Here is a 21,857-nt window from a genome sequence, read left to right as displayed (position 1 = left end):
TGTATCCGACGAGATCTGGAGTGCATGTACGACCACTTGGTCTGCACAAAGATGACAAACAAAGGCTCAAAAAGCTCGAGAAAATAGGAATACAGAGCTAGGTGGCCCGAGTACCGGATCCGCTCAACATGCATCAGGATCCCGATCCATTGTTGAGCACGCTATGGATCTGATGAGTGTAATTTAAAGTTATATAAATCAAATTTTTATTTATTAACAAACTTGCATAATTTTGGCTAAACTTATTTTTGCATGCAGGAGCATTTTTTAGAAAGACAACCCACTTGTCTGGATATCTTTCTCAAGACTCACCAGAGAAAGGATGACACATATGTTGATGCTTGATCCAAGAACATTGAGGTTTGAATTATTAACTTTATTATATTTAATCTTTAATAATGATTAATTAGCTTTAGTAATTATGTATAAGATATAAATTGTATATTTTTTCTACATAGGAGGAAACGACATGTAAGGCTGCTCAGGCATCTCAACCACCAGTAGAGAGAGAGGACTCACAGGATCTATCCACCCAGCAAATAAATGAAATTTATTATGATGTTGTGGGTGGAAGGACAAAGAACTCCTCCCTCTACGACCTTAGCTCTCGAGCCAAGGTGGTATTTGATTGCTTGAGGACTCCTAGGGTTCATGTCAATTCCTCTTCTTCTTTTTGTGAGGTGGAGTCATTAAAAAAAGAAAATCAAGAATTGAAGACTCAAATGACTACGATGGATCAGAGGTGGGATGCTCAGGAGCAGACATTGGCTCAGATGCGATATTTCTGAGCAGTCATTGCTAAATGGGACCAATCACAGTAGCCCCAGTCACAGCAGCCCCAGTTAAAGGAGACTCGAGACCCATCAGACCCTGCTAATGAGTAGATTTTTCTGAGATATATTCAACTACAACTTGATTTTTTTTTAATTTATCATACATTAATTAAGTCAAATATATTTATTCTATTTGGATATTAATAGGTGTTTATCTTAAAATGTATTACATTTTTCAGGAGTCCATATTGATGTATTCACCATCACCACTATTATTAGATATCCAAAATATATTCCAAGTATTTTTTTCATATGTAAAATTAGTTATATATTACAATTTTTGAGTTATATATTACATTTGCATCAATTCATTCTGATCATAATCTCTTGTATTTAACTTTTACATGATTATATTTAGATATATGTGTAGGTGATGTATCATGGTAAGTATTTTAGATATTTTGTATTTGTCTTTCACTTATCATACACTTATGGATACTTATGATGGTGATTACTTGATATTTGATAGTTCTGCTTGTATTTTGTATTGAATTTTGGAGATTTGGGCAATTATGATTATGTTTTGTATTGTATTTTGGATGGTTTTGTGTTGTAAGCTTATTGTATGTTGTGAGAATGTTGTATGGATTGTGATATATGTATGAATTGTGTTTGTGATGGTTTATATTTATATGAAAATTATATATAGGATATGTTGAAGACAAGAGCAGGTTTTTAAATTTTGTTTACTGTTTTTACCGACGGAATCCCAATTCCGTTGGCAAAACATCGACCAGCACAGTAACGATTGTGATATATTATCGACGAAACCTGTATTTCTGTCTACAATTCCCGACTGAACCGGGAATTTCGTCGATAAATTACCGACGGAACCTGTCATTCCGTTGGAGGTTACCGACGGAATTCCCTATTCCATTAGGAATTACCGACGAAATTACAGGTTCCGTCGGGAATTGTCGACGGAATTATAGGTTCCGTCGGTAATTTACCGACTGAATTTTATTCAGTCAGGAACTTCCGTTAGCTGTCGTCCACTCCTTGCCAACGGGAAAAGTGTTCAGTCGTTAAATTTTACCGACGGAATATATTATCCGTCGGAAATTACTGACTAAATTTCATCTTCGTCGGTAAATTACATTGCCAACCAAATTACTTCCGATATCACAAATTCCATCGGTATTCCGTCGGTAAATCCAAATACCGACGGAAAATTTAGTCGTTATTTACTACTATTTTTGTAGTGATAAGAACACATGAAAATTTATTTCATGAAATTTTGATATCTTTAGGTCTATATTTAACATTTTTGATTATTTATTCTTTTTTATTTTATTATTAGATTCATCCCATAAATGAAAAAACAAAAAAAAGAAAAAATAATCATAAACCCTAAATATAGACCTAGAGATTTCGAAATTTCATGAAACTAGTTCGTATTGTTCTCTAATCATATAAATATCCTCATACATCATTTTTATCTATTATCTTTTTTTTCATAGTAAAGTTAAATATATATAGTTTACTACTAATTAAAAAAGTTATTGTTCAACACATATAATATGTGTGTCTGAAATCCTAAATATAGGCCAGAGATCTCAAAATTTCATGAAACAAGTTTTCATATGTTCGTATTGTTCTCATGATCATAAAAATATCCTCATAAATAATTTTAACCCAATATATTGAGTGTAGTAATTTTTTTAACACGAATTATGTTATATTCATGTTAAATATCATTACACTCAATATATTGGGTCAAAATTATGAATGATGATATTTTTATAATCAAGAGAATAATACGAATACATGAAAACTTATTTCATGAAATTCTGATATCTCTATGTCCATATTTAGGGTTTTCGATTATTTATTCTTTTTTATATCCCGGAAAATACATTTGAAACCTGGGAAATACGAATACATAGAAACTTATTTTCAGTTGGTCAACTTAGACTGGTATGAGATGCATAGGGTATATCCTAGGTTCTAAATGTAGATAAAGTGCATCAACATGGACAAAAAAGGTTTTTTTTTCTACAAAATAAATCACTTGTGCTTAACTTGTTCGAAGACTTAATGATCCTTTATATATTTAAGTTAGAAAAAAGTTAGACATTTACTCAAGGATAAGTTTCTGGATTATTATTTTGAAATTAAGTTTTAAAAAAAAACATTGAAAGCACCTTAGAACAACCAAGACAACCCACAAAAGCGGTGGCAAAATTCCCACCAAAACCCACTTGAGGCATCTCAGACCACTAGAGGCACCCTGGTTAAAGCCATTTAAGGTGCCCTCCTCCAATGGTGATGCCTCAAATTCGCTCGGATAAACATGGAGCAGAAGCTCCATGTTCAAAGAACCAACAACCAAAACAATTATCTCGGGCGTCTTCCACAAACTCCAAACCACTTTTCAACATTTTTCATGTGTCAATCTAGCAAAATGCTTCTAGGTAACCCCTTAAATCTTTTTCCTTAAAAGCAATATTTTTCTTAAGTTTTCTTCAATATATGCATGATTAGGAAAAAGCAAACTCTTAATCCGCCTTCTATTGCTACTTGTGACACCCCCTCCACTAACAGTCGTTTCCCTACTGAGCAGCTCAAGCTTAGGTTTATGAATCATACATATGTCTCACTTAAGACTAGATACTTGAGTAGACCTTATATTACCAGTCATTGCATGGACATCATTGAAATCATTAAATATTATCGTCTAGATCGACTAGTCTATCTCTACCAGTCAGTTAACTTAGTCTTGTGTGCTCAATTTTATAATCATTTAGTCCTAAGTGATCACTTAGGACTTAGACCATCTACCAGTCCATTCCTATGTTACCCTAATAGAGAGCTGTCATTTGACGATCCCTACTCCCACATTACTTTGGATACTATCTATTTTATTTCTTTGGGAAAGAGAGGGTTCCCACAGTGACTGAGTTTTGGTCACTCTCACTGTAAGTACAAGACTATGTTCTGTATAGAGTTCTTAATGCCGATATCTTGCCAATGACATCTGGGGATGTTGTCACGATATGCCCATCTCATTTCTTTTTCTTTTCTAAATTATGTTAGGGATTGGACATATATATTACTCTCCACATTTTTCATACATCATCCATGCATCCAGCATTATTACTAGGAGATGTATACACATGTCTTACAACTACATGTTGACATCATTATTTGTAGCATTAGGGGTAGACATCACCCTGGTCACACTCACTCTCCTGAGTGAGTATGATATCTTTGGACAAAGACAGTTATCCTTAGTTCACATAGAGGTTGTTACTCAGGGGCTGTCCTAGGGAGAGTTGCTAGGTTAGAGGAGTCAACATATCTTCTACACAAATCATCTTCTCACATAAAGTTGTCAGTATCTAGTCTCCATGAGGAGGTCACTATTGGATTTTAGAGGATGGAGGATCTCATTCATTCATTCATTGAGCTTAACTCACTCTCCTCCACCACCACCAATTGATGAGCCTTAGACTTCCTAGCCATTTTGGATTGCGTTTTCAGATATGCTCGCCCTCTTACTATTGTATTTGATGCATCTTTTTGAATTATATGTTTCCGGATATGTTATCGTTTCTATGGATGTTTACTTGCTTGATACTATATTTGATATAGATTATTAGTTACATATCCTCTGTACTTTGTATGTGATCCTGTCCGAATGCTGAACCAACGGACGCTGGGTACGGGGCGCTCTCCAGCTGTCGACGTGGATCTTCGACTGGTAACACACAGCTCCGGCGAACCTGCACAGAAGTCGGGCCGGGAAGGGGTTCCCGGCGGCGACCCTCCGACGCTCAAGTCAGGCGAAGCTCAAGAGAGAAAAAGTGGCTCCAGAACTCGTAGAAAGCGTACCTCCGGCGAAGAATGAGGGCCTTTATATAGGGCAGCGAAGAAGTGAGTGTACACCTACCGAGGTGTACACGTGTCCATGGCCCATACCCCAGTAAGGGCTTGTCAGTGAGCTTCCCTAACCCATACTGCTACAGTCTCAGCATGTCCTCGATGGGACAGCGGAATCCCCTGTCACAAGATTTGGAGCATGGCCTACACGTGAAACATACCTGCTGTCAGAAAAAGACCTCCTTTGTCCTTTTCCCCTTTGCTCCAGATCTAGCGTCCGGGCGGACAGCTCCCTCAACATCCGGCCGGACATATGCGGTGGTTTACTTGGGGAGGTCCCCCACCACGTGCTTTGTGGAGACTATTAGCAGTGTTACCTTATGGCTTTGGCCGAGCGTACAGTCCGCTCGGCCTTGCGACCTTTTCCACTGAGCGCCGGAACCCTAATTTCGATAAGGCGCCTTTAACCATCAGCCGAACATCGTCCGGTCGGCCAGCCGATCGGACCCATCCCTCCGGACGTTCGATTCCATCGGACGGCCGGTTGGCCGTCCGGTCGGGCCCGGCCCTTTCCGGATGGACAACTGCCGCTTTGACTTCCACGTGACGTTGACTCCACAGGGCGGGGTCCCCTGTTCTTACTACCGGATCACTTGCCTCCCCTTCAAGTCTAGTCGAAGGAGGCGAATAGTCCGACTGACTGGACTATGAATCTGGCCGAACGGCTCCTCCGTGCTAGTACCCTCCGCTCGGCCAACCATAGAGACAGCCTTAAGCGAGCCAACGATGGCATTCACCGGATCTCCTCGTGTTCTGCGCCAATCTTCGACATTAAGGTTGATCATGCTTTCATTAAATGCTCCGAATGATTGAATGCCACGTGGAGCAATGCCATCGGCGCACGGCGGCGGTGGCATGGTGTTTTGATGTGATCGAAGCGATTCGAAATGGACGGCTCGATGCATGCTTTGATTCCCGTGACCTGGATCCAACGGTGGAGGCCGCCCGACCTTCACCCTATAAATTCTTCGTTTTTCCTTCTCTTCCTCACTTGCCTCCGCGATTCCAACCATTGCCCCCTGCGCTTTGGAGCTCCGGCGATCCTGTTTCTGCTCTCCGACGCTCTCCGGCGCCTTTTTCTTGATCCCTTTCCCCGCAGTAAGGTTTTATATCTTTCCTTCCTCCTTTCCGGTGTTTCCTCTGCATTTCTTCCTCAGTTTCGATCCTTGAAACCTCCTTTCGTTTGCTGTTGTTTTTCTCCTGCCGTTTTGCCTTTTGATTCCTTCCGATTGGCCCATGGCTAGTTCTTCCAATCCCGCAGATCAGTCGCTCGGCCCATGGTACACCACCATGCAGTCCCGATTCGAACAGCGGGACTTCGATATTTTGACAGACAATTTTGAAATCCTAGAGGATTTCGAAGTTCGTTTAGCTGGTCCTTCCGCTCGGCCTCACAGGCCGCCGCGCGGAGCTTTCTGTGTCTTCCGAGACCAGTTTACCGCCGGTCTTCGTTTTCCTGTACATCCTTTCATCATAGTTGTCTGCAATTTTTTCAGTGTGCCGCTCGGCAGTTTAGTACCCAATACCTTCCGTCTCCTTTGCGGTGTTGTCGTTTTGTTTAAGATTCACAACATCCCCCTCCGACCGGAGGTCTTCTTTTATTTCTATTACCCCAAGCAAGCCGAGCCGAGCACCTTCATGTTCCAAGATCGACCCGGCCTAGTCTTCTTCAACAAGTTGCCTACTTCCAATAAACATTGGAAGGATTATTTTTTCTACATCTGTATGCCCAATCAGGCAAACTTCCCGACCCAGTGGCAGGTCAGTCTACCCCCCACTCCCGAGCTGAAGAAATTCAAGACCCGACCGGACTATCTCCATGCCGTAAATATGCTATCCGGTCTGCGACTTGACATCAACAAGCTCCTTCATGAAGGAGTGATGTACATCTTCGGCTTGAGTCCTATACGGACTCCTCTTCCGACCGGCTTCGGTAAGAACTTTACTTGGGCATTTGCTTTGATCGCTAACTGATTTCTTTTCTTTCTTTTGCAGCGGACATCGTCATGGATTCAGTGATGGCCGGCGTTTTGAAGAGAAGGGCGGCAGCGTTAGAAGCCGCGTCCGCCAAAGAAATGGAAGCACTGGGTATCCAGCCGGTCGGATCCCATGAAGGAGAGAGTGAGACTCAGGCTGAGTCGGCCGCTCAAGCTTCCCAACAAAATGTGGCTAGCGGCGCCACCCCCTCAAGAGAACGAACTGCCCCTGAGGAAGGTTCCGCTCGGGAGGAGGAGCAGCCCTTACACAAGCGGCGTCGAGGCGTCGGCTCGACCATGGGCGGTCCACCACGGCGGGCCCTTGCCAACCGCTCGGAGGCAAGCCAGCGAAACCCTTTGGCGGACGCCTTCTGAATGGGACGAGCCGGATGTGCCAATCGAAGCTGTTCCGGTCAGCACCCTTCCGCCTGCTCGCCACTCAGTCCAGCGCTCGACCATTCATTCCCAATTTTTTGCGCCGGCTTCTGATCCCCTTCCGACTGCCGGTCGGACGACCCCCGGTCACGGTCGCACGATTCGGGTCACTCTTCACCTACCGATTGAAGAGCTGCTGCCAGAGGCCGACCGTCCATCCGCGCCCGAGCACACCATCTCCTTGAAAGGGCCCCTAGCTGAAATGTGGGCCGATGCTCGGGCACGCACAACGCTGATTCCCCTCGGAAACTTGGCCAATAGCCACATGTGGGAGGCCACGGGGGTAAGTTTGCTCTACTAAGTTTTGTATGCATTCTTTCCGATCGGCCGCTAACAACTATAATTTTCTGTTGCCAGAGATGGGTGGAGGAAATTACGGTTTCCAACCGCTTAGCCTTGGTGGATGAAGAGCTACGACAACTGAAGGCCGTAGTTGGTCCGTCCGGCCTTTAGGGCCCTTCATATTCCGATCTGCAGAAGGAGCTGAAGAAGGCCCAAGATATGCTGGCTGCCGAGCAGAAGAAGACAGCCGACCAGGCCCACGCCTTAGCTGAGTCCGAGCGATAAGTCAAGTCGCTCGACACTAAAGTAACTTTGGCCACCACTCGGAAAAATACAGCTATCTCCGATCTGGAGAAGAAGAACGTGGAGGCTCGGGGTATGGAGTTGAAGATAAAAGAGTTGACAGAGCAGCTCGACAAGGAGAAGGCGAACCGCTCGGCCGACGCGGACAAGATTCAGCATCTGAATGAGGCCCTTGCTAGTTCCCAGGCGGCTTTCAAAGAATACCAAGATGCCGAGCCGAGCCGGATCGCTGCCTTAAGACAGAGCTACATCCGCTCGCCTGAATTCTCAGAGAAGGTCTGCGAGCGGATGTACACGACCTTCGACCTGGCTATGACCGCCACCACCAAGTATCTAAAGTCGAAGGGGCATCTTCCCGAGTCCGCGGTTATCTCGGCCGCAGATCAAATGGCGCTTCTGAATGACATTCCCATGGACCTCTATGATTATATTGAGTAGTTCTCTGTAATTCGGCCACTCGCCAGGATATTATCCTTTTTTGTAATTGGGTCGCTCGGCTCAAAGCTTTACCTTTAATGCAATGTTTTCTTTATATTTGCTGTCTTTTTACATAACCAAAATATGTGTTCATCCGCTCTCCCATTATCACCCTTCTATTATTCAAAAGGGATTTTTACCAAGTGCCTGGCATTGCCCTACCGTTCGGCTAAACATGTAATACTTCGCCTACTTAATTTTCCACTATGATAGCAGAGGTCCTTCGCTATGTACCGAGCAAGTACCTTTTGGCGCTGGGCCGAGCGGAACGTAGAGACAATGATATTGAGGGCGAGTTTCTGGGGCAACTGTATTCTCTTTATTGGCATTCCCCGCTCGGACGTTTATAGACGCCGGCTCGTCTCTCGATATTTAACGTCGGAGCTCGACGGTCTTCCGCTCGGAAGGTTTATAGACGCCGGCTCGTCTCTCGATATTTAACGTCGGAGCTCGACAGTCTTCCGCTCGGAGGGTTTATAGACGCCGGCTTGTCTCTCGATATTTAACGTCGGAGCTCGACGGTCTTCCGCTCGGAGGGTTTATAGACGCCGGCTCGTCTCTCGATATTTAACGTCGGAGCTCGACGGTCTTCCGCTCGGAGGGTTTATAGACGCCGGCTCGTCTCTCGATATTTAACGTCGGAGCTCGACGGTCTTCCGCTCGGCGGGTTTATAGACGCCGGTTCGTCTCTCGATATTTAACGTCGGAGCTCGACGGTCTTCCGCTCGGCGGGTTTATAGACGCCGGCTCGTCTCTCGATATTTAACGTCGGAGCTTGACGGTCTTCTGCTCAGAGGGTTTATAGACGCCGGCTCGTCTCTCGATATTTAACGTCGGAGCTCGACGGTCTTCCGCTCGGAGGGTTTATTGACGCCGGCTCGTCTCTCGATATTTAACGTCGGAGCTCGACGGTCTTCCGCTCGGAGGGTTTATTGACGCTGGCTCGTCTCTCGATATTTAACGTCGGAGCTCGACGGTCTTCCGCTCGGAGGGTTTATAGGCGTCGGCTCATCTCTCGATATTTAACGTCGGAGCTCGACGGTCTTCCGCTCGGCGGGTTTATAGACGCCGGCTCGTCTCTCGATATTTAACGTCGGAGCTCGACGGTCTTCTATACCGCCGTTCGGCGAAGCTATTTGCCATCCTTTAATTTCTACTTCCTGCATTACAAGGGTACGGGCAACCGAAATATATGCCAACATAAGTTACATTAGTGCACCTTTCACCCGGCACGATAAGGCTGGAGATGATTCGCACTCCATGGTCGATCCAGCTGCCGGCCGTCCTCATCTTCTAGATAGTAAGCTCCCGAGCGGAGCTTTCGATAACCTTGAAGGGGCTCGCCCACGGAGCTTCAAGCTTTCCGACGTCGCCGACCGGCTTGACTTTCTTCCAGACAAGGTCGCCGACCTGGAATGATCTGGGGATTACGCGCCGGTTGTAGTTTTGCTTCATCCGTTGCCGGTACGCCATTAGCCGGACGGACGACTTGGCTCGGTCTTCATCAACTAAATCCAGCTCCATGTTCCTCCGCTCGGCGTTGCCTTCATCATAACTCTGGATCCGGGCGGATTCGACGCCGACTTCAACGGGAATCACTGCTTCGCCGCCGTACACCAGATGGAAAGGCGTGACGCTCGTTCCTTCCTTTGGAGTCGTTCGGATGGCCCATAGGACACCCGGCACTTCATCCACCCAGCTTCCTCCCAAATGGTCGAGCCGAGCGCGGAGAATGCGAAGAATTTCCCAATTGGCTACTTCAGCTTGACCGTTGCTTTGGGGATAGGCTACAAAGGTGAAGTGCTGCTCGATGCCGTAACTTTTGCACCAGTCTTCAAGCAACTTTCCTGTGAACTGCCGTCCGTTGTCGGAAATCAGTCGGCGAGGGATGCCGAACCGACAGATGATGTGTTGCCATATGAACTTTTTGACCATTTGTTCGGTGATCCTGGCTAGCGGCTCGGCTTCCACCCACTTGGAAAAATAATCGACCGCCACTAGTAGAAATTTCCGATGTCCGGTCGCCATAGGAAATGGGCCCACGATATCCATTCCCCACTGGTCGAATGGACATGAGACTGTCGATGCCTTCATTTCCTCTGCCGATCGGTGATAGAAGTTGTGGTATTTCTGGCACGAAAGGCATGTCGACACGGTCCTCGCAGCATCTGCTTGTAAGGTCGGCCAGAAGTACCCGGCCAACAGGATCTTCTTAGCCAGCGATCGCCCGCCCGGATGCCCACCGCAGGATCCTTGATGCACTTCTTGGAGTATATACGCCGCGTCTGCCGGGCTCACGCATTTCAGTACGGGCGGGAGAAAGCCTTCTTGTAGAGCTGATCGCCGATGATTGTGAACCGACCGGCTCTCCTCCTCAATAGCTGGGACTCATCCCGATCGGACGATATAACACCCGAGCGGAGAAACTCCATGATTGGCGTCCGCCAGTTGCTCGGAGATGTGAGGCCCCCCATCCGATCGACGTGCGCCACCAAAGATACTTGTTCAATCGGCTGATGGATGGCGATCGGCGTTATCGAGCTTGCGAGTTTGGCTAACTCATCAGCCGCTTGGTTCTTCGCTCGGGATATCTTCTAAATAATAACTTCTCTGAAGTCGGCCTTGAGCTTCTCGAAGGCTTGAGCGTAAAGCTTGAGCCGAGCGTTGTTGATTTCAAAGGCACCTGTCAGCTGCTGAGCGGCCAATTGGGAGTCTGAATGGAGCGTTATCCGTCCGGCCCCTACATGCCGGGCGGCCTGTAAGCCAGCTATAAGGGCTTCATACTCTGCTTCATTGTTTGTTGCTTTATAATCCAGCCGGACTGATAAGTGCATCTTCTCTTCTTGGGGAGACATTAATAATACACCAATACCGCTCCCGAGCCGAGTGGACGATCCGTCTACAAATACCTTCCACACGGCTTCGGGCTCTGGCCTTTGTACCTCGGTGATGAAATCCGCCAAGGACTGCCCCTTTATCGTCGACCGGGGCTGGTATTGAATGTCGAACTCACTCAACTCCGTTGTCCATTTTATGAGCCGTCTAGACGCTTCAGGATTCAGCAGCACTCTTCCTAATGGGCTATTCGTCCGGACGATGATGGTATGAGCCAAGAAATATGGACGGAGGCGTCGAGCGGCTAGGACCAAAGCAAAAGCAAGTTTCTCGAGCCCGGTGTAGCGAGATTCAGCATCTTTTAAAATATGGCTCAGAAAATACACTGGCTCTTCTCCGCTCAGCCTTACTAACGCTGAGCCTACGGCTTGTTCAGCAGAAGATAAGTAAATGCAGAGCGGCTCACCCGCAACGGGCTTGGCTAGTGCCGGGAGGGAGTTCAAATACGTCTTCAAGTCTTCAAACGCCCGATCGCATTCTTCGTCCCAGTGAAACTTGGTCGCTTTGCGCAAGATTTTGAAAAAAGGAAGGCTCCGATCGGCAGTTTTGGAGATGAATCGGGACAGAGCAGTTATCCGACCGGACAAACGTTGCACCTCCCTAGTATTTCTTGGAGGCGGCATGTCTTGTAGAGCTTTCACCTTGCTGGGATTTGCTTCGATTCCCCGCTCGGTCACTATGTATCCTAGAAAACGCCCTCCTTTGGCTCCAAACAGCACTTCTGGGGATTTAGCTTGACTCCATATTTGCGCAGCGTTCGAAAGGTTTCCTCCATGTCTTTGAAGACATCGGCCGCTCGGACGGTCTTGATGAGAATGTCGTCCACATACACTTCCAGATTTCACCCGATCTGCTCTCTGAATACTTTATTCATCAGGCGCTGATAGGTGGCTCCCGCATTCTTCAATCCGAACGGCATCACATTATAGCAATATGTGCCGTCGGCTGTCACGAAGCTGACTTTTTCTTGATCTTCACAGGCGAGCGACACTTGATGATAGCCTTGGTAAGCATCGAGCATACATATTAATTCGCAGCCGGCCGTAGAGTCCACTAGTTGATCTATTCGGGACAGAGGATAAAAGTCCTTCGGGCAAGCTTTGTTGAGATCCCGAAAATCTATGCATACTCTCCACTTGTTGCCCGGCTTGGAGACTAATACTACGTTCGCCAGCCAGCTCGGGAACTGCACCTCGGGTATATAGCCGGCTTCCAGAAGCTTCTCCACCTCCGCCCGGATGATGGCATTCTGCTCGGCGCTGAAATATCTTTTTCTCTGCTTGACTGACCGAGCGTCCGGTCGGACGTGGAGCTCATGCTGCGCAATACTTGGTGAAACTCCGGGCAGCTCATGTGTCGACCAGACGAAGACATCATGGTTTCTTCTGAGGCATTGGATCAGCTCCTCTTTCTGCTTCACCTCCAGATCAGACGCGATGAAGGTCGTGGCCTCCGATTGGGTCGGGTGTATCTGCACTTCCTCTTTTTCTTCATAAACTAAAGAGGGAGGCTTTTCAGTTATGGCGTTTACCTCGATCCGGGGCGCCTTCCGAGCGGAATTGGATTCTGCTTGGACCATCTCGATGTAGCATCGTCGAGCTGCTAGCTGATCTCCCCATACTTCTCCCACTCTGTCTTCGACCGGGAATTTGATCTTCTGGTGGAAGGTGGAGACGGCCGCCCGGAACTCGCTGAGCGCCGGTCGTCCCAAAATGACGTTGTATGATGAGGGAGAGTCGACCACCACGAAGTTTGCGGTTCGCGTCCTTCTGAGCGGCTCCTCTCCCAATGAGATAGCTAGCCGGACTTGCCTGACTGGCAGGACTTCATTGCCCGTAAACCCGTAGAGCGGGGTTGTCATGGGCAGCAGCTCGGCTCGGTCGATTTGTAGTTGATCGAACGCCTTCTTAAATATGATGTTGACCGAGCTTCCTGTGTCAATAAATACGCGGTGAACAGTGTAGTTGGCTATTACCGCTTTGATGAGTAGGGCATCGTCATGGGGTACTTCAACTCCTTCCAAGTCCCCTGGCCCGAAACTGATTTCGGGTCCGCTCGCCCGCTCTCTGCTGCAACCGACCGCATGGATTTGGAGCTGCCGGACGCTTGCCTTTCTTGCTCGGTTGGAGTCTCCTCCGGTCGGACCGCCAGCGATAATGTTGATCTCGCCTCGGGAAGTGTTACCTCTATTTTCTTCTTCCCGAGCGGATGGTCGAGACCTTTCTCGTGACATTCGGCGATTCTCCTGCCTTGGAGAGCGATGCCGATCGGGAGTCTGTTGCTGTTGCCTATTGGTTCGCGTCCGATCGGCTTCATGCGTTCTCTGCCGCCTGTCGACTGAGGGAGACCGTCGACCGCCACTCCGGGGCACAGGATGAGCCACGAAGGGAAGACTTCGGCAATCCCTTGTGTTGTGTGTATCCGTCCGGTGGAAGGAGCAGAACATCGGGGTCCATTTCTTCTTTGGCTTGGGCCGGGCGACGGCTACCTCTTGCACGTGGGACCTGGCATAGGGGGGATCGGATTGCTTCGGCCCTTGGTCCTCTGGGCGGCTGATGAGTGGTGTGTTGTTTCCGCTCGGCCGGAGGAACCCGCTCGGTTGGAGTTTCTTTTTTCCTAGCCGCTTGCGCTTCTTCCACGTTGATGTATTCGTTCGCCCGGTGTAGCATGTGATCATAGTCTCGGGGCGGCTTTCGGATGAGCGATCGGAAGAAATCCCCATCCACTAGGCCTTGTGTGAAGGCATTCATCATGGTTTCCGAGGTGGCCGTTGGAATGTCCATCGCCACTTTGTTGAACCGCTGGATGTAAGCTCGGAGCGATTCACGGGCTTCTTGCTTGATGGCGAACAGGCTCACGCTTGTTTTCTGGTAGCGTCGACTGCTCGCAAAATGGTGGAGGAAGGCCGTTCGGAAGTCCTTGAAGCTTGTGATGGATCCGTCCGGCAACCTCCGAAACCACCGTTGAGCCGATCCCGAGAGAGTGGTAAGAAAAACTCGGCACTTTACTCCATCTGTGTATTGATGGAGAGTAGCTGTGTTATCGAACTTACCCAGATGATCATCTGGGTCGGTTGTCCCATTATACTCGCCGATCGTCGGGGCCACATAGTGCTTCGATAGAGGATCTCGTAGAATAGCCTCCGAAAATTGGCGATTGATCCTCTCGGGCGATGCGTCCGCTCGGGGGGCTTTCCCTTTTCTGTCACCTCGTCTAGGCATTTCGTCCGAAGAAGATCCCCGATCTCTATGAGCTGCTGCGGCTTCGGGAGTGCGGAATAGGGCTCGATGAAATGCAACGGTGGCTTGAGGTGCTTCCGCTCGGCCACCAGAAGCAGACGTTGCTTGCTGCTCCGGCCGCTCGGCTGTAGCTTTCTGTTTTTGCTCCACAAGCTTGGCGGCCCTTATCTCGATCAGAGCGTCTAGTTCCTCCGTAGAGAGCGTCACCGTGTGTTGTCGTCCAGCCTCGTCCATTGTTCCCGTTCGGATGCAGGAGCGTTCCCACAGACGGCGCCAAATTGATCCTGTCCGAATACTGAACCAACGGACGATGGGCACGGGGCGCTCTCCGGCTGTCGACGTGGATCTTCGACTGGTAACACACAGCTCCGGCGAACCTGCACAGAAGTCGGGCCGGGAAGGGGTTCCCGGCGTCGACCCTCCGACGCTCAAGTCAGGCGAAGCTCAAGAGAGAAAAAGTAGCTCCAGAACTCGTAGAAAGTGTACCTCCGGCGAAGAATGAGGGCCTTTATATAGGGCAGCGAAGAAGTGAGTGTACACCTACCGAGGTGTACACGTGTCCATGGCCCATACCCCAGTAAGGGCTTGTCAGTGAGCTTCCCTAACCCATACTGCTACAGTCTCAGCATGTCCTCGATGGGACAGCGGAATCCCCTGTCACAAGATTTGGAGCATGGCCTACACGTGAAACATACCTGCTGTCAGAAAAAGACCTCCTTTGTCCTTTTCCCCTTTGCTCCAGATCTAGCGTCCGGGCGGACAGCTCCCTCAACATCCGGCCGGACATATGCGGTGGTTTACTTGGGGAGGTCCCCCATCACGTGCTTTGTGGAGACTATTAGCAGTGTTACCTTATGGCTTTGGCCGAGCGTACAGTCCGCTCGGCCTTGCGACCTTTTCCAATGAGCGCCGGAACCCTAATTTCGATAGGGCGCCTTTAACCATCAGCCGAACATCGTCCAGTCGACCAGCCGATCGGACCCATCCCTCTGGACGTTCGATTCCACCGGACGGCCGGTCGGCCGTCCGGTCGGGCCCGGCCCTTTCCGGATGGACAACTGCCACTTTGACTTCCACGTGGCGTTGACTCCACAGGGCTGGGTCCCCTGTTCTCACTACCGGATCAGTATGTTTTGATGTATATCGAAGGGGGAGGATAACGGGTTAATGGTTAAATAACTTAAGTAAAATCATAATACAAAAATAAAATAACCATGCTTACTATTTTTTTCTTTTGTTTCTTCTTAAGAAAATCATGCTCTTATTTTACTTAAGAAAATTATGTTGTTATTTTATTTTATTTTTTTGTATATTTTTTTCTAACTTTAACTCGAGTTGTCATTATATTAAAAATGGAGAGATTGTTGGTGCAGTCAGTATTAATAATCAAACTCATGTTTTGATATATGGCAAAAGATTAAAATTAGCTAGATTATATATTTTCTAATATTTAGACAAAGTATGCAAACTAAGGACTGATGGGTCTAGAGGACCAGACATTAGGCTGAAGTCCAGTTAAGTCTAGAGGATCAGTTAACTAGCAGGAAGCCCCGATAGATCAAAGAGGACCAAATATCTGGTAAGAAGTCCAGTTGGGTCAACAGGACCAAACAAATGACTGAAGTCCAGATGGGACATTTAGCAAGATAACCTGGTGGGTCATGAGATTATTTGTCAAGTGATTCTGCAAAAGGTAAATTAGGTAAGCAACCGGAGAAGAGAAATCCAGTGAAGATGAATCCCAATGGGACAAACACTGGTCCAACTTAGAGCCAATTTAGAAATTTAAGTTGAGACCAAAACTAGATCATGATCTTAGTTAGACAAGATCTAATTCATAAATATATAAATTGTTTATGCATATAATTTTCTAACTTTGTGTTGACATATTGCTTTGAAACAAACATATCAAGAAAAATCATTAACGACACCTCAATTGATTGGAGATACCTAAGTTTATTGGAGGTGCCTTAGGTCAAGGAGGGCACCCTGAAGTGAAGCAATGGAGGCGCCTCATATGACTGGAGAAGTCCAAGAGCAGATAAAATTTGAGGATGAGATTTCAGCTGTGGAGGCACCTCAGGTGAATTAGAAGCCCCTCGGAGTTGATAACCTCAAAGCATTAGAGGTGCCCTCATCCAATTAGAGCCGCCTCCGGGAGGATAAACAACAAAGTTTTCGGATCAGATGAGCTTCACTTGAGGTGCCTTGGGTCATTGGAGGCACCCCTAATGTAGTATAAAAGGAGCATTCGTCCAGAACACTACACATCAAATTTATTACAAAGTTCAAGTTGATTCTACTGCACTCAGAATGACACGGATATCAAACTTCGATCTTCAACTACAATCCATGTTGGTAAAATATTGTTTTCTTTTAGTTCTTATTACACTTGCATAAGAGAGTGTAGGCTATCACACTCTTCATTTTTTGTATTCGACCTCTCTACTCGAAGGTTCTTCAGGAGAGAATTTAGTGAGCTTCCCAATCAAAATAGTCCAAAGGATCATGAGCCTTGTAGTAGTCGCAGGACTATAAACCAAGTAAAAACAAAAAAAATGTCTTTTTCCTCTATGCAATTCATATTTTAATTTTTTCGTTGCGTACTCATGTTTCCGAAAAGATTTTAAAAGATGAAAAGAAAAGTTTTAAAAATGAGATTCATCTCCCCTCTCTCATTCGTTTCAATCCTACAAACGTAGAGTGTTGGTCTGATCCGAGTATGAGGAAATGAGATTGACGTTAAGTAGCCTTGAGGATAGATGAAGTCGAGATCAAAGCGGAGAGGATGTCGGCAGCTGAGGTTGAGATAGGGACGATGTCGGTGTGACTGAGACTAAGACATGAAGGATGTCAGGATATGAGGCTGAGACATGGAGGATGTCAGTGACTGAAACCTAGACTAGGATGATCTTGGCGACTGAGGCCTAGCCACGGGCAATTTCGGGATCTAAAGCAAAGACAAGGAAGATGTTAGCGACTAAGGTCGAGACCATAACGATGTCGATGACTGAGGCCATGCCAGGGGTGATGTTTGCGTCTAACATTGAGGCATAAAAGATGTTGAAATTTGAGGCTCAGACAGGGAGGAGGTCAGCCACTGAGGCCGAGATCGAGAAGATGTTAGTGACTGAGGCTAAGACCAGGACGATGTCGGTGACTAAGGTCGAGCCAGGGGTAATGTTGGAGATTGAGACTAATGCATAGAGGATGTTGGGATTTGAGGCTAAGACAAGGAGAACGTCGGTGATTGAGGCCGAGATTGAGACAATGTCGGCAACTATGGTCTAGCCAGGGGTGATGTTGATGACTGAGACAGAGGCATGGAGAATGTTAGAATCTGAAACTGAGACAAGGAGGATGTCGACAATTGAGGCCAAGACCTTGATGATGTCGACTGAGGCATGGAGGATGTCAAAATTTGAACCCGAGACATGGAGGATATTGGGATATGAGGCTAAGACATAGAGGATGTCGACAATTAAGACCAAGCATGGAGGATGTCGTGATCTGAAGCTAAGAAATGGAGGATATCGGCAACTTAGGTCAAGACCTGGACGATGTAGATGACTGAAGCTGAGCTAGGGGCGATGTAAAATCTCAGATAGAGACAAGGAAGATGTTGGTTGGTTGAAGCCGAGGTGTAATAGTTGTCTTGTCCTTGATCAAACTTAAATATCTGAGATGATTGTATTAAGCTAGTTCAATTAAATTTGAATCCTTTCTAGGTTGATTTTAACTAACAGCTCAGTATTAGGGATGACAATGGGTCAAGTTCGAGTTTGGTTTGGCTAATCCCAGAACTCGTTCCGTCAGAAAAAAATAAATCCGAATTCGAACCCGCTCTGCCTACTTTTTCATCTCATCCCGCCCCGACCCGGCTCAAAACTCGACGGGTTAGGGACGGGTTGGACCCGTCAACCTGCTAAGATTATATATATATATATATATATATATATCCTGTCCGAGAGTTGAGGCGATGGATGTTGGGGGGCGTGGCACTCCTGTTGAACGTTGGTGAACTCCGAGCTGGAGGATCCTGCAATCACAGCAGCGTCAGTGCTGAGCCAGGAAGGAGTTTCCCGACGATGGCCCTCCGACGCTCAAGTCATTCACCGGTGTGGAAGCAATGAAGCGGAGAAACAGAGTAACAGTGTGTATATATATATATATATATATATATATATATATATATATATATATATATATATATATATATATATATAAAATACGGGACAGGTTGATTGGAACTCGTAACTCACCCTGAATCTGTTTTATATATATATACACACACACGGGACAGGTTCATTGAAATTCATAATTCACCTCCGAACCCGTTTCTAAATCCGGTCAATGGATTTAGATCCATCTTATAATCCGTTTGATCAAGTTTAAACCTACCCCAAATACAAGGAGTTTAATACAGGGCAGATTTAAATCAGGTACATTGTCATTCCTACTCAGTATGTACTTTTTGACCAAATGAAATACTTAAGGACTAGCATCAATTTATATGCCACATGAACTTTTCTCCGAGTTCTTTTTAATATATCTCAAATGAGCTCTCTGGCTTTCTGCAAGTTTGGTTCGTGTGAGATGGGGAAAACGAGGTGGGGGCTTTGCATTCAGCTTCCTCTCCTCTTTTGCTGCACGTGAATCAAAGTCTGCTTTTGTCTATGATCTTCTGCTTTCTCAACCACCGCTTGGCCGGGCTTCTGCAATCGATCTGATTTGTTACACCTACATCTCTGAGATATCTAGCGGTTGAATGCCAACGACCCTTTCTCAACCCGGTTAACTCGTTTATAATGTGTAATAAAAATGTGGCAAAAGAGTAGACTCTCTTTAAACAATAATGCACGAGGGCCAGAGAAAAAACTAAACAGTCAGCACCAAACGGAATAAGGCTTGACCCTATCTAATGTAGATCGCTGTCGCATGATTGATCGAATACAAATCGCATACTGCGGTTGCAGGACAGCACCAAGTGCCGCAGGAGAAGAAACGGCGGGAGAACATGCATGCATCCATGCCTCTTCCACCAGTCTCGTCAAGCGATGACACCCGCCAAATTGCACAAAAACTGTGGGCTATGGGCTATCCGTCGCTCCACGTTGTACACGGCGCTACCCGACAAAAAAACTACTCACGCCTCACATGCACTGTCAGTGACCTCGCAAAGCAAACACTGTGCCTTTCCTTTGTTGCGTTACCGCCATCTGCTGAAATGGTGCATTGTCCTCGCACTGGTTTTGTTGTCACTGTCCTTCGCCATGACCCCTCTGTCTCTCTGGTTCATTACGTGAAACAATTAATTTGTAGATCAAAATGACACGCAGGTTTGCGAGGTAGATCAGCATCAACTTGGTCAATACACGTATCGACATTTATTTCTCCACTGAAAACGATCCGTATATTGCCTCGACAGCTGGGCATAACTTGGGTCTCCGTTCTCAACCACTGCGACCATGCTTGGTAAAAGGATAACCTCTAAAGAAAGATTTTTTTTTCCAAAAACAGAATAAGAAAAAGGATAAAATGACTCAAAGCAGCTGTCACATGAAACCTTCCCGGCCAATATATCTAATCGTCTATAAAAATATATATTTTTTAAAAAATTATGAATATATAATGATTATCACCTGCTGAAGGACTCACAAATAAACAAAATAAAGGTCAGAGATAAAATTATGGAATAGATATATGTCCAATAAAACCCTGAGAAATGTCCAATAAAACATAGATAATGGCACTGCACATTTACAATGAATCTGCTGAAGATCTCAAAATTAAATTCAAGGATGTACGACACAGAACCGCAATCAACGCGGAAATTGAATGGATTTGGAAAAGGAAAACGAAGCGGGAGGATGCGATCGTGACTAGGAATCAGGTTATCGAGTTCTTCCAGATGTAGACCAGCAGGGAGAATCCGTCGTGCCTCTGCAACTCCTCCTCCTCCTGGCTCGCCCACTCCAATACCGTCGAACTGCTCGCCGACGAAGCAGACGAGGTTGACGAGGAGGAGGAGGTTGTCTTTTGCAAAAGGCTTCTACTCCTCCTCTGTCTCATTCTTACCGTTCCGGGCCCGCCATAATTGCTGCTACTCTCGCTCCATTCGTTCGTCTTCCCGTGGAGATTCCTCGAGGTCGTCCCTTTATTCCCGGAATGCACCCCGCCTGGATTCCGTGTTTGATCTTCCTCGAGGCGGAAAATGAACATTGCGCGCTGGTTCTCGGCCAACGGCGAGTCGGCCGAGTCATTCTTGGTCTGGAAAAGCCAGCTGTAAAGGTCCCATGACACCTGGATCCAACCGCCGCCCTCTACCTCCACCTTCTCCGTGCCGCGGAATTTCCAACGGAGGCGCCGCACGTGGAGGATCCTCTTTCCGTCGACGGACACCGCCATACCCTCCTCCCAATCCTTCTCGTTGACGCCCAGATCGATCGAGATCACCCGCTCTCTGCCGCCAAGCCGCGCCACTGTGCGGTATGATCGACGTCCGCCGGGACCCCCCAGCCCGACGTGTTCCCTCCTTGAGGTAGGGGCAGCGGGGATGGAGAAGGGAGCTGCTGCTGGCGGCCTCCTGGCCCTGCTCTTCTTGTACGCTTCCTCGATCAGGTCGCCGGCGACGAGTAGCATCTCACTGTCAACCGAGATGGCGACGAAAAACCGAGAGGCGGGCTCGGAACGGGCGCCGCTGCCCGTGCAAAACCTCGCGTGCGAGAGATCCCACGTGAAGTCCACGCAGCGACGCGAGGAGCGATCGTTGATCAGGCTGAATCGCCGGGAACCGCGCTGATTCCAAAGGAACCAAGGTCGGACGCGGAACCGGAGAGAGTCCGCGTCCTCTTCGTCCGGGTCGGAGAGGCAGAGGTCGGCTGCAAGCGTAAGGCCGAGGAGGGCGCGGGACCAGGTGAGGGCGGCGACGCCGAGCCGAGTCTCGTAGATCGATGTTGTCAGGTTGGGCCCGGCCTCCGCCGACGGAGAGGCCACACCGGAGTAGCAAGCACCGAAGCAGGACGGGAATTGCTCCGGCATCCTATCGATTGAGGCGTGTCGATGCTATGGAGAAACGAAGATGAGAAATGCGGAGGTGGATCCATAGACAGCCATGTGAATATATAGATGCACAGATAATTCCGATGGCTTGACTGGTTGAGAAAGTAACTTTGATGTTGATTACATGAAAGCTTCAATTCAGCAAAAAGTGGCTCCAGCGATCATGCGTGTCAAAAGGAGTATTAGTGATCGTGTCAAAAAAGAAATCTCATTATTGATCCTCCGACATTTAAATCAATAATCGACTTGAGTGAATGAATAATAAGAGGAATACTAACTATGAATATGTGAAACTGCATAGCATTCTGTACCTCCGTCGGTAGATGAAGACTTCTTTTACAACGTTATTATTTGTCTATGCACAAATTTCAAAGTTTGTCCAAAAAAAGATTGATCATAAGATGCTTTGACACAGTTTCCAAAATTAACTTGCAATCTCTGCGCTTGACTAAGATGAAGCTTCTAATGTACAG

General features: G+C 47.1%; 1 protein-coding gene across 1 annotated transcript; it reads right to left on the bottom strand.

Moving 5' to 3' along the window:
- Window positions 1-20,003: 20,003 nt before the first annotated feature.
- LOC121967708 lies at window positions 20,004-21,473 on the bottom strand. The gene has a single exon (XM_042518101.1). The coding sequence runs from the start codon at window positions 21,361-21,363 to the stop codon at window positions 20,212-20,214; it is 1,152 nt and encodes a 383-aa protein (XP_042374035.1). The 5' UTR covers window positions 21,364-21,473; the 3' UTR covers window positions 20,004-20,211.
- Between the last annotated feature and the right edge of the window lie 384 nt (window positions 21,474-21,857).

Source organism: Zingiber officinale, chromosome 3B (genome assembly GCF_018446385.1).
Source record: "Zingiber officinale cultivar Zhangliang chromosome 3B, Zo_v1.1, whole genome shotgun sequence".
Classification (NCBI taxonomy): domain Eukaryota; kingdom Viridiplantae; phylum Streptophyta; class Magnoliopsida; order Zingiberales; family Zingiberaceae; genus Zingiber; species Zingiber officinale.
Note: the sequence above shows the minus strand (reverse complement) of the source record. Positions and strands in the feature narration are given on the sequence as shown.